Source organism: Parambassis ranga, chromosome 8, assembly GCF_900634625.1.
Source record: "Parambassis ranga chromosome 8, fParRan2.1, whole genome shotgun sequence".
Lineage (NCBI taxonomy): Eukaryota > Metazoa > Chordata > Actinopteri > Ambassidae > Parambassis > Parambassis ranga.
This window is the reverse complement of record NC_041029.1, coordinates 5971739-5988078: the sequence shown is the minus strand read 5'-3', so window position 1 is coordinate 5988078 and position 16340 is coordinate 5971739. Positions and strand designations below refer to the sequence as shown.

The 16340-nt window shown below is 40.5% G+C and overlaps 1 protein-coding gene and 1 long non-coding RNA gene across 2 annotated transcripts; one reads left to right on the top strand and one right to left on the bottom strand.

The window, feature by feature from the left end:
* Positions 1–314: 314 nt before the first annotated feature.
* LOC114440302 (uncharacterized) lies at positions 315–1085 on the bottom strand. The gene is made up of 3 exons (XR_003671122.1): positions 872–1085; positions 715–780; positions 315–527 (listed from the first exon to the last, which is right to left on the bottom strand). It is a non-coding gene; the product is annotated as an uncharacterized LOC114440302 (long non-coding RNA).
* A 160-nt stretch (positions 1086–1245) lies between these two features.
* On the top strand, positions 1246–15829 carry ern1 (endoplasmic reticulum to nucleus signaling 1). The gene is made up of 22 exons (XM_028412587.1): positions 1246–1495; positions 5547–5667; positions 7583–7616; positions 7785–7857; positions 8052–8124; positions 8852–8974; positions 9413–9514; positions 9600–9861; positions 10184–10262; positions 10647–10806; positions 11225–11340; positions 11440–11634; positions 11780–12044; positions 12127–12217; positions 12298–12487; positions 12588–12687; positions 12802–13001; positions 13088–13235; positions 13394–13521; positions 13806–13929; positions 14281–14348; positions 14429–15829. The coding sequence occupies exons 1-22, from the start codon at positions 1418–1420 to the stop codon at positions 14984–14986; spliced, it is 3288 nt and encodes a 1095-aa protein (XP_028268388.1). The 5' UTR covers positions 1246–1417; the 3' UTR covers positions 14987–15829.
* Positions 15830–16340: the final 511 nt, after the last annotated feature.

Sequence of the window (16340 nt, the reverse complement as noted above, 5' to 3'; positions counted from 1 at the left end):
GTTCTGATCATTGTGGATCAATAAAACCTTTTTTGCTTGGAAGGCACATGTGGTGTTTTTGTGGCTCGAGTAAGATGATGAAAATCATCAAGATTCTCAGATGACTGATTTAATTTTAAATGTGTTAGATTCTGTGTCTTGCTTTAAAAGAGAGACCTGGTAAAAAAAAATCCAAGAAACCCCAGTTATGACAAGACAGCATGATCTTGCACTACTTTTGACCCATGTGAACAGCCAATGAAAAGGCAGTTCAGGCTCAAAAAGTGCATTATAATTAAGTGGAATTATATATATAAAAAAGAGACATGCAACACTTTTTTAAAAATAATTTAATTTTTTTATTTTATTCTGAGTACAGCCAAAGAAAAACATTGTTTTTGACCAGTAATTTACTTACCCGAGAAGAAATTGCTAGAGTTTAGGTTAAATTAGGGTTTAATCTCTCTTTATCAGCATGTATTTAAAAAAAAAAAAACGATTTTTTTATTATTTTCTGCTCCACTTCCATCCAAACTTCCGTCCAGCTCCTGTATGGAAAGAATAAAAAGTCTGAATGAGTTCTGAGTCATTTAACAGAGCATATATGTACATGCGTTTGTGGATTAAGTCAGATTTTAAAAGTTGACTTCACGATTGTATCAGAAGTCTAACGCACAAAGATCATCACGCATGAACCAAAGAGATTAAAAGGTATATATTTTGTTTTTTACTTACTTTTATTAGGCCGTGATTGTATAAAAACCATCTGCCCACGTGTGGATGTCCCATCCGCAAAGAAACCTTTGAAAAAACATCAAAATTATAGATTTAGTTTTTTAAATAGATCCAATCATTGTATTTTTTATTGATGAACATGTTTAAATGATCTTACCGTCACGTGTTCCTGCGCGCTGGTGCGGCCTAGTCACGTTTCTCCGACGTGCAGCTACTGATCTTTCAAAAGTAGAACATACAGCTTGTTGTCGTTTTTAAATAAACATCTTTCATTGATAACTACTTAACAATACGCAACTGATTCACTAAAATCATAGAAGCAAATCTTTCGTAGCTAACTGCTTTACGCACACGCCGCATGCTCTCACGCTGTAGACTTACACAGAAAATGTCCCCCGGATGTGTTTTATACCACATCCGGTGTCCGAGGAGCTTCTCCTATTGGTTCAGACAAATTCCACACTTCCCCTCCTCCACTCCCGTGGATAACTGGTTGAAAGTCCAACCCCCACGGTTTTCATTTCAGGAAGAGGATCTAACGTTGTATCCACTGCTGCCGCTAGCTCAGGACCTCTTTACAGTAACAGCCGTTGATTAAACATTTCGTAACATCTGCTGGCACGCCAAAAAAAACACACGTTTTCTATGTAGTCGATGGCTGCGCAGACCCACTAACTGTCTATCCCGGTTTGTGACCAGAGAAATGGACTGGAAAGTGAGCAGCCAGGCCCTGCTGTGGTGCATTTTATCTTTGCTTTACTGCGCTGGTCTCCCACAAAAGGTAAGAAGAAGGCTAACTGGATAAGCTAGCTTAGGTTAGAGGATATTAGCTCGGAGTTACAACGCTAAATTACGCTTTTTAATTGGCATGTAACTGATTTTCCACCTTAAGCGGTACAAATATTTCTTGTCTGAGGTAAAACATGTGTCGTTCTGACTGCTTTTAGGTCGGTCTGTGTGCTGCGTGTTGTCTTGACATGACAGAAGTAAGCTAACATAAACGTTAGCTAGTTGGCTAAAATCAATGATGTTTAAACGCTTTAGTAGCTCCTAAGACATTATTACTGACACTGAGTTACCAACGAAGATCATTTACATTTGTTCAGTTTCACAAATCAGTGAAACCTTGATACCAGAGCATGAAGGCGTCCATTTCTTTCTGAACAACTTTTCAATATACATCTCTGGCAGTCAGATATGTTTTTTTATAATGCGTGACTTTCAGAGATGAATAAATGCTGTACTATGCGCACACCAACATCATCAATAGTCATCTCAGCTTTTCTGAGCTGTGTGTGTGGTGGCAGCACATGGATCAATGTGTTGATAAAATTTGAGTCTTTGATGCACATCTTTAAACAATAGATATTAAACAGCAAGTCTTTCAGTGAAATAGCTGTTTCTGTTCACTTTGCTCTAGAGTTATTTGTAGTTTGCAGGACATACAGTTGCAGTTCTCTGCCATCAGATTCATTGCTATTTTTTGTGGTTAGGCTGACTTAATATTCAATATTAGGACTGCTAGAGTAACGTATAAAGCTATTTGGGTCTAGAAAGGCTTGAGACCCTTTACGACCACATTACTAAACCACTTCAGCTAAGCAGCAGATTAAAGTAGCTTTATAATCCCCTATCATGTCTCGGGTTCCTCTCTTAGCTTCTTAGACAGTCTGCTGGTGTAGTGAGGGTGACAAATGATAGGCTATCTATAGAAAGCAACATTATAGTTAGAAAGATTTAAAGATAATGTACATAATATTTCTCACTTTTTACAGTCCCTTCTTCACAGATCAGATGATTTCTCTATTTTAGAAAAGCTGTTACTATAAGCATGCTGAATCAGTTGCTAATAATATATGTTTATAGCAGTACTTAGTGCTTTTATAACCTCTTACTAACTTTATACCATTGTGTAGTATGTAGTCTTCATACATCAAGCTTCTGTTTTGCTAGAAAAGTTCTGCACTCATTCTATCTTATCATGAGAGTAGATTGGCTGTGCTTTGACTCGGTGTGCCTGAATCAGGGCCAACACGTGACATCCTCCCCTGTCAAGCAACATCATGCAGAGAGACTATGTTGACAAGAAAATATCCCTTTGTAGTGAGCTACACTAGCTCAATGTCCCTTTAGAACTGTCACCATCCTGTTGCAGACATCCACTTGAATATTAGTGCATCCACAGGTTTGTCAGGAAAACACAACCCTAAAGCAAATAAATATTTTAATTTACTTGTTTTGAGAAAGCTGACATTGCACATTTCAGGACAAGTAACTAGATGTGTGATGGTTTTTTTTTTCTTGGTTCCTGTGTTGCTTTTTGTCTGCACCATGCAAGCTGCAAACAGCCTGCTTATTGCCACTGGTTTGTAGAGTTTACAGAGTTTGTAACTGAGCCTCCGTTCCCTGAATGTATCTCTAAAACATCACACAATAGTATGAAAGGTCAGGAAATGAATAAAAATATACATGTCTGTAAGACAGCCTCTGAGATACAGATGGTACAGTGTATCAAGACATTTCAAATAAATGTGAACCACAGCTTTGCATTTAGCTTTTTCTGCATCTTCAGTTCCCTCATCTGCTCGTCTTATTCTCAAAGGTAGTATGTTTGTCTGAGTCTTTGAATCCGTTTTACTCAATAAATTGTTTGTAATGTACTGCCTCAAACTACTTGTTTATACTCAGTGGGAAAGCTGCCAGGCCTTAGTTCATGTTAGTCTGCCAGGCAACAGGTTGTGAGGCACAGTGACACTCAGTTCTGTTGCCGCTGATACCAGCATTGTAGTCGGTGTCCCTTTAAACCATGTCTGGCCTAATTGCAGAAGGAACAGAAGACCTCAGAACTCGCCAAGAGTTTGGTTTCGCCCAGTTCTGTAGTATTATGTAACTCTCTTATGCAATAACTCAACATTTCTGTGTTACAGACAGAGTGAGGAAATGAAAAAGAATAAGAATTTCCTGATGTTTTCATCTTCACTTAGAAAATCTCAATAAATTAGAGCTGCTAAACATGATAAAACAGACATTATAGAATATTTACCAGCTGTATCTGTGTTTATCCAACAACTAGGAGGCTAACAGATGTCTGAAAAGTTATTTATCTGTGAAACCAAGCGCCTGAGTAGAGGTTATGGTATCTAAAGTACAGTAGTGTGATGCTAAGTGGGAACAGTCACAGGTGCACAATATTGACATATTGCTTGAAATGGATGTGTGGCGGCAGGAGACCTTTAGGCAAATGAAACTCAGTTTCTTTCTGTAGATACTGAAACTTTCAGGGGTTCTTTGGCCATGGTTTCTGTTTCAGCCAATATTTTCCCAAATTAAATATGAATAACTCAGAGGGAGGAAAGATGAGCATCAAAACATGACAGATTTATGCTTTGTAGTGTTAAGTACGTTTTTTTGAAAATACTGTGAGACTGACCAGGTTGAGTGTGTTCAATTTTCTATGGTCTAGTGGGCAGACAAAGTGCTACCACAAACCTTAAGATACTCATGGCTTGGTTATCAAGAGCGTTTTTAGCATTCCATGTGTGTGACTGAAGCTCATCACCCACAGTGTTGTTAATTCTGGAATAAGCTACGTCATGAGGCTTGCATGCATTTTGCAGTGTTTCCCACAGACCAGGTAGCAATTTGTGGTGGCACCTTGGCGCTGGTGCGGGATAAAGTGTTGTGGTGTCAGGACGGTCGGTGGAGTCAGTCATCAGGGTTTATGCAGAGTGTGTGCAGGAAGTGAGATTCAAACACACACTTTCTGAAGCTGCTATAAGTTCAGCTGTATGCTTATCTAATGATAATTTTTAAAGCTACAAGAAGTGTTTTAAATTTTATTCAGTTCAATCCTAATTGTCTAAATTATTTTTGAGTGACAAAGCAAATACATTTTTACTAGAACCCTGACTGGACCTTCCCCCACTTCAGCTCCATACGTTAAAGGGCAGGCCAGTAGAATTAGTTTGCTTATACAAATAGCTGGACTGTATATTGGAGGAAGACCTGTCTTTTAAATTTCATGTTTCATTAATTCCTCACCAAATAGTTCCAATGATTAGATTCTGTGTCATTAAAGGAATGGATTGCAAAAACACATACGAGAAAGAGAGAATAGTTATTTTTTTAAATCACGTTGGGGCAAAAAAACAAAAAAACATGGAATCGATTTGTGGCGGCGAGTGTTGATTGTGTGGCGGCCCGCCACGCATTTGTCTATGTATGGAAAACCCTGTTTTGTCTTTGTGAAGACCAGATAACTGTTTATCTGTCACATTTACTGTCTAATTTCATATACTGGTCCCATCCGAGTGTTGCCTTGTCTGTTCTTGTCTCCCATTTTTCTGAGTAGGAGTAAAAGTTTCTGGAAAGAAAAGTGCCCATATGGCCCCTCAGCCCACTGTTCATCTGTGCATGAGGAAGTTGAAACAAACTTCTCACTTTATCTGTTGTGAAATTAAGTGAAAAAGCCAAATCAACTTAATGCGAGGTGAAGGGGATGCATCAGCCCCAGAGCCAGGAAAAGGGTACATTATATGTGGGGACAAATTGCACAAGTCAGTAATGCTGATCAATACTACCAGTTAGGAAAAGGCCTAACCACACCATGATGATCATGAAAACTTGTTGCATTTAAAAGAAAATGGATTATTTGAATTATTTCGTTACCATGCTGTGTGTTCTCAAGGCGTGTATAATTATTCAGTCTTAATGCAGGAGCAGACCTCGCCTGTGCTTCGGGCAGGATGTGTGCTCACACGTGCTAATCAATGTCTAATTTTAAAAATAAATGAATATTCATGCAATTATTTTTTTCTTTGGTGTTCCTGTAGGGGTTTTGCACTGCCAGTACAGTTTCCCTTCCTGAAAGCCTGCTCTTTGTGTCCACCTTGGATGGAAACCTGCATGCTGTTAGCAAGAAATCAGGCTCTATCAAATGGACTCTGAAAGAAGGTAAGAGGAGAGGGCCGGTCAATTGTGTGTTTTTGTTTTCTACACCTCATTCTCAAGGCACAGTTCCCCTATTCAGGTTACATTTGCAGAAGTAAAGAACTTTTGGGTGCGTTTCGCTGTTGCCTAGGGGAATGGGGGGGCTCTGTAACTTTTTGTTTTCCCCGTTTTTTAAGGTGAAAAATGGGTCTGTATTGTTTTCACTTACCATGGCAGAATTTTAAGCCAAGGATTTGTTTGTCAATAGGAAAAACCATGTATTTTTTGTTAAAAAATAATGATTGATCATATCATAGCAAATGTTTTTCAAGTGTAACATTGTGTTTACATGCATACTTAAAAACAATGCTGCAAGAAGTTGGAGGCATGAAAACTGGGTAATTATTAACAGAGAGAGGGGCAAATATAGCCTGTAATCAAGGTTGGAGTGGGCCAGCGTAAGCAACTTTCCTGTAGTATCACCTGCGCACGTGGCATTTACCATGGTTACCATGTTAATGTAGGCAAAATTAGCATTAGATAAGATGGAATTAAGATGGTGGTGGTCACATTTGTGTTAGAAAAGACAATAAGTGTAAATTTAGAATCAACTTGTAAGAAGAGACATTATATCTGTTTCAACATGCATTGTCTGCTAGCTCATCCAGAACCACCCAAATGATTATTTATCTGAGGCAGAGGCTGCCTCCTCCGCAAAATCTGTTTGTCTGGAGCAGCTCTTGAATATGAATTTGACCAGCCTGGTACCGGGCTTTATGCACACCTGTTATTGTGCTCCTATCAGGCAACCTTACACCCATATGAAGGAGAAGCAGAAATCTCTTTACCTGGACTGAGACAGTACAAGTCAGCCCCCATGCAGATCCTCTGACTGTTTGCTTGTTACTCCCCACTGGCTTTGCAAACATGTTTTTGTATTTCCCCCCTGCCTGGTCTTACATTTAGCATAGGCATCAATTGTTTTCTCAGCCTCCTCTGCAGTTAGATCTAATCAGTGGTATAGCTCCTTGACCACAACAGTCATTTACCACCGTCAGACCATCCTACACCTTCTCCTTTTGTGCTGTTGTTGACTCTTCTGACACCTTCTTAGAGATCAGCCCCATCCAGTCTACATCCTGTGTGTTCTACACTGTAATGAGGTGTGTGTTTGTCTTGAAGCCAAGGAGGTGCGGCCCTCATATTTAGGAAATTGGCATAAAGACACACGGCGGTTAGGGAATTAAGTTCTCAGACGTTACTGTAGATTTCTATCAGCAGGTCGGCCATGATTGACATGAGGCTTTAGAATAGGTTTAGAATGTGTGTGTCCTACAGAGCTGTGGGCATTGAATGCATCACTACGAACAGTTTTCCCAAATGCTGGGGCCAGCTGGCAGGAGGTTCAACCTTTATTAACAGTGTGTCTCCTACTGGATTATCAGTGTCACCACAAGTGCTTATGTTGCTTGTATTTCACTCTTTGCCCTAATTGCATGCATATTTTTGAATGGGCTTTCCCTTATTTCAGTGCGATATTAATTGTCAGGTCACATGAAGTTACATTTTACAGACCTAAAATGATAAATGGTGAATGGTAGCATAATGTGATGGATTACAGTGGACAGTAACCCCGGTTTAAATTGATCGTTTTAGAGAACGTTCTAGTTATTAAACTATATTTTTTTCCCATTGTTTCCATTGTATATGTGGCATCATTGGTTTATTTATGGAGATCTAAATGCAGACATGACTGTTTGCCTTCCATGTTTGCCACAGGGGAAGTCTATGTTCTTTTGGACTTTGCGCCTCTTGCAGTTGAATGTCACCAGTGGTCATGTCATTCTCTTACTGAATAGCTACCGGCCAAGGTTTTCAATGTTGGTTCAAATTCTTGTCAGTCCTGACGAGCATCTTGTCTCCTTTGCTCTCCTCACAGATCCAGTTCTTCAGGTCCCTACACACGTGGCAGAGTACGTATCTTCAGTTACTTGTTTGCAGGGGTGTGATCCTATCTGAAACAAAAGACAGTGAAAGCAAATAATTATTCCAACTCGTAGAACTTGTCTTATCTGTCTTATTATTGCTCAGATAACCTCCTTTTACTACTCCTGACCTGTGACCTTGTTTCTTTCTTTCAGACCTGCCTTTCTACCTGACCCCAATGATGGGAGCCTGTATTCTTTGGGAGGGAAGAACAACAAAGGCCTTACAGTAAGAGGAAACGACTTTATATGACTATAATCTCTTCTGTTGCAAGAAACACTTCTCAGTTCCTTGTTTTGTAGAAAAATGGCTGCTATTAATGCATTCTCATTGTGAGGTTGCAGCTGTGGCATGTTCCTATATTTTTTAGTAAGGCATTCAGAAATAGCTGGTGTTCTAATTTATTTATTCTTGTCAAACAGAAATTACCATTCACCATCCCTGAGTTGGTCCAAGCCTCTCCCTGCCGTAGTTCTGATGGAGTCCTTTACATGGGTGAGGGTAATTCATAAATACCTCTTGAATAATGTAATTAACACTGCCTGTTAAAAAAACTGACAGTTCAGATAAGCTGAATTTTGGTCATGGGTTTTCCTTATTCATAGTCATGTGTGGTCCTTTCCTTTGTGTGTCACCATAGCTAAATGAGGTGCCGTTATCAGGCTCCAACCTGCTGTCGTGGCTTCTGCTCTTTTGAATTTACAACAGTTAACATTGAATTTAATCTATCATGGTGACTGTGCTATTGTTTAAAGGTGAGAAGGTGACATTTGCTCGCCTGGAATCATTATCAGTGAACGTTTTGTTTTCATTCAAACAAAGCTGCTACCTGCTAATAGAATATTGGTGACAAAAAGTGTTGCAAGTTAAAAAGCTCACTCTTTAAGTCTGTGTGTGGAATTTTGCCAAGTAGATTTTGCAGGATTTACTTAGGTCTACTACATCTGACTTCAATGAATTAAAGCATGTATTCAGCTATAATCACCTGTGATTCTATTAATCCCACACTGTGCATTGACAGAATAGGCAGGAGGTTACAAAGAGCTCATGTAGTTGTAACTCCTATCCCTGTGCCGGTTAAATAGCTGCATGTGTCAGCTTGCACACAACAGTTTTTTTTTCAGTTTAACAATCAAGTCATTTTTCTTTGACTGAATCAAAACTGCACAATGACAGGCAAATTGTATTGTTAATCCTGCTGGTCTGTGTACTCATTTTACAGGTAAAAAGCAGGACTTGTGGTATGTGGTGGACCTGTTGACTGGTGAGAAGCAGCAGACCCTGACCTCCTCTTTTGCAGAGATGCTCTGTCCCTCCTCATCACTTCTCTATCTTGGGCGCACAGGTAAAAACAAATCCCATTCATTCATTCATCAACAAGCTCAGGTATTTTTTCTTTTTTAGCCTGGCCAGCCCCATTGTTACTGCAGCCCATCCCATTCATTTGTTGATTTAGTCTAGACAGCCAACAGCTTATATGCTCGAACTTTTGGTCCAATATTACCTCTTACTCTTCTCTACTCCTGCTATCTCATTTAATCTCATCTCAACACCACCAGCCCTCAGTGTGTCCTCACAAACTTGCTGAATTGTGGCTGAAATAGTCCCACTAACTAAATACTTGCTATACAGGCTTAACTTGGTGTCAAGTCAGAGCCCTCCTGTGAATCTGTTTTTGTGACATGTGCAATTCAATACTGCTAACAACCAGGAAGGAGAGTCAAAGCTTGACTTTTGTGAAGTCATATTTTTCCCTGGTATGCTTGTTCATCTCCTCTTTTAGAGTACACCATCACCATGTATGACACAAAGAACAGAGAGTTGCGCTGGAATGCTACATATTCTGACTACGCGTCCACCCTTCCTGATGATGACACCAAATACAGTGAGATTTTTGGCTTGCTGTAGTTTTGGCTTTAATTTCTGACAGACGGTGCTTGTAACTCGGTGACTTCTTTGGTCTTCTGCAGAGATGTCTCACTTTGTGTCCAATGGTGATGGCCTCGTGGTGACCGTGGACAGTGAATCTGGAAATGTTCTATGGGTCCAGAACTACAACTCTCCAGTGGTGGCCATTTACATCTGGCAGCGTGAGGCTCTCCGCAAAGTTCCCCATACTAATGTGGCTGTGGAAACCCTGCGCTACCTCACTTTCATGTCTGGAGAGGTTGGCCGCATAACTCAGTGGAAATACCCCTTTCCAAAGGAAGAGAAGCCCAAGAATAAATTCATGTAATTATTGCTTTTCATCTGAAGTGCACATTTCATGCATTGTCATCTTGCAGTTAGGAAGTTGAAACTTGAATATTTTTCACTTTTTATATTTAAGCATTGCCAAAGACTTCTCTTAAACACTTTTTTTGAATGATGGGGTTCAAAATACAGAAATGGTGACATGAAATGAAAATATTTAGGTTAGTTGCTGTTGTTTCAGACTTGGTTTGACACTGCAGTGTTTCTCCACACCTGCTTCTGCTGAGTTTTGGTATAACACACACACACTGGTGTGATCACACTTATTTTGTTGGTGACTGTTATTCTTTTTTTTTATCAGGGCCACTTTATATGTGGGTAAATACTCCACCAGTCTGTATGCATCGCCCTCCCTGGTGCATGATGGGGTTACTGTGGTGGTGAGTACCATTTACATGTATATTATAATTTAACCAAAGCACAATCCTTAATATTAAGATACTAACACAATAGAAGGTTTACTGTAGGTCTATTGTTGTACTAATATAGCTTTTGAGGCTGTGTTAAGAAAATCTCATTGTTTTAAGGCTACTTAATTATCAGTGCTTATTTGTTGTGTGAGTGGTTTGTTAGGTATGCCTGTCCTATCATGTCCTGGTGATGACTTAGCTTGCCCAGCTTAATATGCATTGCCTTAATTGCTTTACACCCTGAGATTAAAGTTACTGTTCTTGGTCACATTACTTAAGTTACCTTTTCTAATCCAGTGAGGCTTCTGATAGGAGACTAATCGAACTTTCTTAACCGTTTGTCTGTGTACATAGCCTCGTGGCAGCACCTTCCCATTGCTGGAAGGTCCAGAGAGTCAAGAGACGGAAGAGGATAAGGAGTGTGTCATCACACCTAGCACCAGTGTCAAGTTCAATGCTGCACTGCGAGAGCAAAACCGTATGAACTTTATGAGGAACTACCTGCTTCTCATTGGTACTGCACAAAAATCAAGACAGTATATTACTACTGTCTTGTCCTGTCTTCTTACTTTTAGTTTGTGTTGAAAGTTGGTTCATTGTTTGTTTATCAATCTTGTAAATTCTTCTTGTAACAAGCAGGGAATTTAAGTGTATAATAAGAAACTATTGCAAGTGGTACTATCATCTAGTGAAAAGTCATTGTCATTTTTAAAGAAGCATTAAGGACCTCTGGTGACAATAAATGGCATTGCTATACTGAATTGTATTGTATATTGTATAATATTGTATGATATGTAAATTTAACACTTAAAATGGTTCCCTCTAAGCCCCTCTTTTAGTGCGTATTTCCTAATGTTACTACCTCTACATGTAAAAGTCAGTATTTCTGTAGCTGATAATAAGTACCTAACAGTACCTCTTCTGTGTTTCAGGTCATCACGAGACACCACCTGAAGCTCACACTAAGATCCTGGAAAAATTCCCTGACAGTTTCCCTCGCAACCAGGGGAATGTCATCCCTCCAACTACTGATAAGAAAGTAGACGAGGTCTGTTTGTAGTTCATATTTATTTTATGTTTTTATGGATATATACTTAGCTGTTACTCACCTGTTTCCTTTCTCCATTTCTTTGTGTCCTTGTTGTAGAAGGTCAATGACAGTGGTATGGATGACAGCCCCACTACTGCTCTTCCAAAAACCTCTATCCAAGAACCTGGGATGAGTAGCCGCGCTCCGCGCCCAGAGGCCCCCGTGGACACCATGCTCAAAGACATGGCCACCATCATCTTCTCCACTTTCTTGCTGGCTGGCTGGGTGGCTTTTGTAATTACATACCCCAAGGTAAGTCACACCAAAACTTTGTAATGAACATTACATAAAATGTAACAGAAGAAGTGGCGCGGAATGGAAGTCCAGTACTTGCCCAAATGAACTTACACACAGTTATTATTTTTAGAGCCTCAAATGTGTTGTGTTCTCACTGCAGAGTGTGCAGAAGCAGCAGCAGCTGCAGCACCAGGAGTTCCAGAGACAGATGGAGGAGAGACTGGAGTTGCTTCAGAGGCAGCAGCCCTTCCCCCCTGCAGACGTTGGCCTCGGCTTGGCTCAAGAGAATGACTACCTGGAGGTGGCCCACATTCGCTCTGAATGCTCCGATCACAGCAGCCCAAATGTTACCCCCCGTGCCTCCAACCACTCTAATTTGTCTGTTTCGGAGCTGGGGAGCTCAGCCAATGAGCATGAAGATGGAGGCAAGGACCAGCAAAAATTTGACTGCAGGCTACTTTGTGCCTGTTAGTCATTGCTTTAACATAGTTTTCACTGTCTCATCAGAGGAGGAGTCCAGTATTGTCAGAGTGGGCAACATAACTTTCCATCCCAAAGAGGTCTTGGGGCACGGTGCCGAGGGGACTATTGTGTACAAGTAAGCGAATCACTTACACAGTTATTCATGAATTTGTAAAAAACCAAGAAATCTCCTAACAGCATTTCCTTCTCTACAAGGGGTCAGTTTGACAACCGTCCAGTGGCAGTGAAGAGAATCCTCCCAGAGTGCTTTAGCTTTGCAGACCGAGAAGTTCAGCTACTGAGGGAATCTGATGAGCATCCAAATGTTATTCGCTACTTCTGCACAGAAAAGGATCGGCAGTTCCAGTACATCGCCATTGAGCTTTGTGCTGCCTCCCTTCAGGAGGTAATCACACACATGGTTTTACTTTGTCTTGTCAGTATAAACATAGAATACAAAAATGAGACCATTCTTGGACTACACCAACTTTCTTTCATGTCCTTAGTATGTGGAGAGAAAGGATTTCAATCGTCATGGACTAGAGCCTGTAATGCTTCTTCAGCAGACCATGTCTGGACTGGCCCATCTGCACTCTCTCAACATTGGTATCTGTCTGCATCTCACATGTTATTTGTTGTTGTGTGTAACCAGATTTCCACATCTGTGTGCGCCACTGAAGTGACTAATGACATGTATTTGCCCTCACTTCTTTCTCCCAGTCCACAGAGACCTGAAACCACATAATATTCTTGTGTCCATGCCTAACGCACATGGTCGGGTCCGAGCAATGATTTCAGACTTTGGCTTGTGTAAGAAGCTAGCAGCAGGGCGCCACAGTTTCAGTAGAAGGTCTGGGGTGCCTGGCACTGAGGGATGGATTGCCCCAGAGGTTCTCAGCGAGGACTGCAAAGATAACCCAGTCAGTCAACAGTAAAGGAGCCAGTCTGTCATTGTATTGATATGTATAGATGGTTGTGATTTGACCAACTCTCCTGTTCCTTTTAGACCTGCGCTGTTGATATCTTCTCTGCTGGCTGTGTCTTCTACTACGTGGTGTCCCAAGGAAGCCATCCCTTTGGCAAGTCTCTGCAGAGACAAGCAAACATCCTTCTGGGAGCATACAGCCTCGACTATCTGCAAAGCGACAAACATGGTGAGAACTAAACTTCTTTTTTTGTTTTCTCTCTTCCTCAAGATTACAGTAGTAATAATGCAGGTAAAATCATAAGGAGAGATTGTGGAAGATTTTTTGTTTAATGCTGTCATTACAGAAGATGCTTCTTTTTTTTTTGCATGTTTGCCTACTACCAGGCGACATTGTAGCAAGGGATCTAATCGAGCAGATGTTGAGCATGGATCCTTATCGGAGGCCTTCAGCTGAAAGTGTTCTCAAACACCCTTTCTTCTGGAGCTTGGAGAAGGAGCTGCAGTTCTTTCAGGTTAACCGCTGTTTGAGTCACTCAACAGTTTTACTGCAAATTGCAAAGATTCCATCTTGTGGTTGAAACCACTGCATACTTAACCCACATCAGAGATCTGTCTGCCATTGTTGTGTGCACACATACCCACGTCTCTTCAAAGCTGAAAAGCTTTTCTAAAAATACAGGCAGCAATGCATTCACAAACTTGAATGAAAGGTTTGCAAATACATTCAAATGCATATAGTGTGACATGGAAAATGACATGGAAGCTGATGTTTTGCTGGTGCTTGGGTTTTTTTCAGGATGTGAGTGACCGAATAGAAAAAGAGCCGCTGGACGGACCAATCGTGAAACAGCTGGAGAGAGGTGGAAGGGCTGTCGTCAAGGGAGACTGGAGAGAGCACATCACAGTACCACTGCAGACAGGTATGACGCTGGTCAATATGTACCTTACATACATGTTGTATGTATTAGATATCGGTGTTATAGTACCGAACTCCACACACATTGGCCTAGGAATGTTTTCACTATACATGTGTAATGCCTCCCACTGAGTATCACATACCCAATATATCTCCTTGGACTTTGCTCTGAGTTTTATTGGCCATAAAACAAATGGCACAGATAGTCACGATTTGACCAGAAAGGTGAAAGTGAAACAAATAAATATGTATCTGTGCTTTTATATATAAATGTTGTGCGGGGGCAGTTTGTCAGTCAACACTACTCATCGTTTGACTAGCGATTCATTTTGGGGTTTCTCTCTTTATTTTGAAGATCTGCGGAAATTTCGCTCCTATAAGGGTGGATCAGTCAGAGACTTGCTGCGTGCGATGAGAAACAAGGTAATATAAGAATAAAAACTCTCATAGTAAATTGCTCTTGCTAACTGGTTTCATATTCATTAATGATCTTACCTCAACAGAAACACCATTATCGAGAGTTGCCTGCTGAGGTGAAGGAGACCCTGGGTTCCATCCCTGATGACTTTGTTTCCTACTTCACCTCACGCTTTCCGCACCTGCTGATGCACACCTACTTGGCCATGCGGACCTGTGCATTTGAGAGGCCATTCCTGCCTTACTACTGCACTGCAGAGCAGCCTACAAAAACACACACTCAGTCAATAGACCAGGGGACACAAAGACATAATGAGGCATGCACTCAACACCTGCCAACATACACATCACTACCTTCCTTACAATCACAGGAACCTACACATTCATCACCATCTGTGCACACAATACCTACTGAATCAGTGGCCTCATCACCGGATGACCCTGAATCTTTAAACCTTCCAGTTCAGACAGTGCAGCCTGCAGAGCTAGCACTATCCACACAGACTGACAGTCAACCAGTGAACTCCAAGTCTGAACTGTCTGCCTTGGAATCGTCTGCAGTTCATCTCAGCCAGAGAGAATCCAGCCAGCCTGAGGTGTCCATATTTACAGATTCTCCTACACTGGACAATGATCCAGCATGAACTGGACCAGAGTTAGGTGGACCCAGCACAGACGGGAGCATTGCCTTAAATGACCTGAAGCCCAAGGGCTCAGGTGCTGTACTGTGAGCTGGTGAGGACCGGGCCTGCAGTGCCTGGGATCCACTGCGAAGGTGCAGCAACTGCAGCCTGGATTAAGTGCCTTCTGTTGATCTGCGTTAAAATGATCCTTATCACATTGGTCCACAAGTCTGCCTCTGCCTAAAAAAGGTCAGACTAGGGTGTTGTTGGACTTTTTCTTGTAGCTTGGACTGAGCAAAGAGAATTTTTTTAAAACAAATCTTACTATGTCACGTCCAAAATGGTGTTCGTTCCAAAAATATCTGGTCTTCACGGTGGGAAACATGTCCAGATGTTGCTGAACACTTTTATTTTATTGTGCAATGTTGTGTATTTCTCAGTGAGCCTGTTCACTGCACAGATACTGTGTATATATTTTTGTATAGACCAATTCCAAGCTTGGGTCATGGATGATAAATCACTTAATGTGGCCGGAGTGCCTTTTAAAAAATAAAAAAAAAAAAAAAATATCACTGTGCTGTATGTGTACAGGTCTTTAAAATTGACTATGCTAAATATGCTTGATTCAAGTTAATGCTGCTAGACTGCTTCTTTTTAGTCAATCAGGATTATTGTGCTGACTCGGTAAGAGCAGACTGTTCCAAAGGGTGTTCAGGGTGGCATCTGAATACATCAAGTAATTTAATACTCGTCTTTATGTAGTCGGATGAATTTAGAAGGCTGCAAAATCATGTGTATTAACTTTACAATGGTGTCAAAGTGAAGTTAATGACTTGCACATTAAATTCTATTTTTTTATACTAACATTTTGTGTGAAAGCTCAATCTTTGCTTACAGGTGCTCCAGGAGTCTGAAATATCAGGTGAAGATTACACATCACCGTTTTACAGTGTTTACGTTTATGTTTTCTCCTAAACAACATGCATATTTGAGCCAAAGCATTACAATTTACACATTCTGTAAAAGATAAGTTATTCTAAAATGTAATGCTTGTAGTTTTTTTATTTTTTTTTTTATTTAACTTTAATACATTAGACACTTTTTTTACACCTTTAATATTGTGCTGTGGGTGGAAAAAAATAAATACATCTTTGCTGTTGATACACAGATTAAATATAATGTAGCTGTAATCTAACCTAATTATCTTGTTGAACTGAAAGGTTAATGTGTCAACAGGATATATATAATTAATTTCTTGTGTTAGCCAATCATTTGCCTTGCTCTGATTTTATTTTATTTTTATTTTTTTTTTAGTTGAATGTCGAAAGTTGTCGTAGTAGTTTTAAGCACTTTTGTCCCAGTGGGCTTGCCCTAG

What these genes read in the sequence shown, in the direction of transcription:
- ern1 (XM_028412587.1), top strand. Translation starts at nt 1,418, where the DNA reads ATGGACTGGAAAGTGAGCAGCCAGGCCCTGCTGTGGTGCATTTTATCT. An exon ending in TTGTAATTACATACCCCAAG is followed by an intron (nt 11,635 to 11,779) that starts GTAAGTCACACC and finishes TTCTCACTGCAG; the next exon opens with AGTGTGCAGAAGCAGCAGCA. An exon ending in AGGACTGCAAAGATAACCCA is followed by an intron (nt 13,002 to 13,087) that starts GTCAGTCAACAG and finishes TGTTCCTTTTAG; the next exon opens with ACCTGCGCTGTTGATATCTT.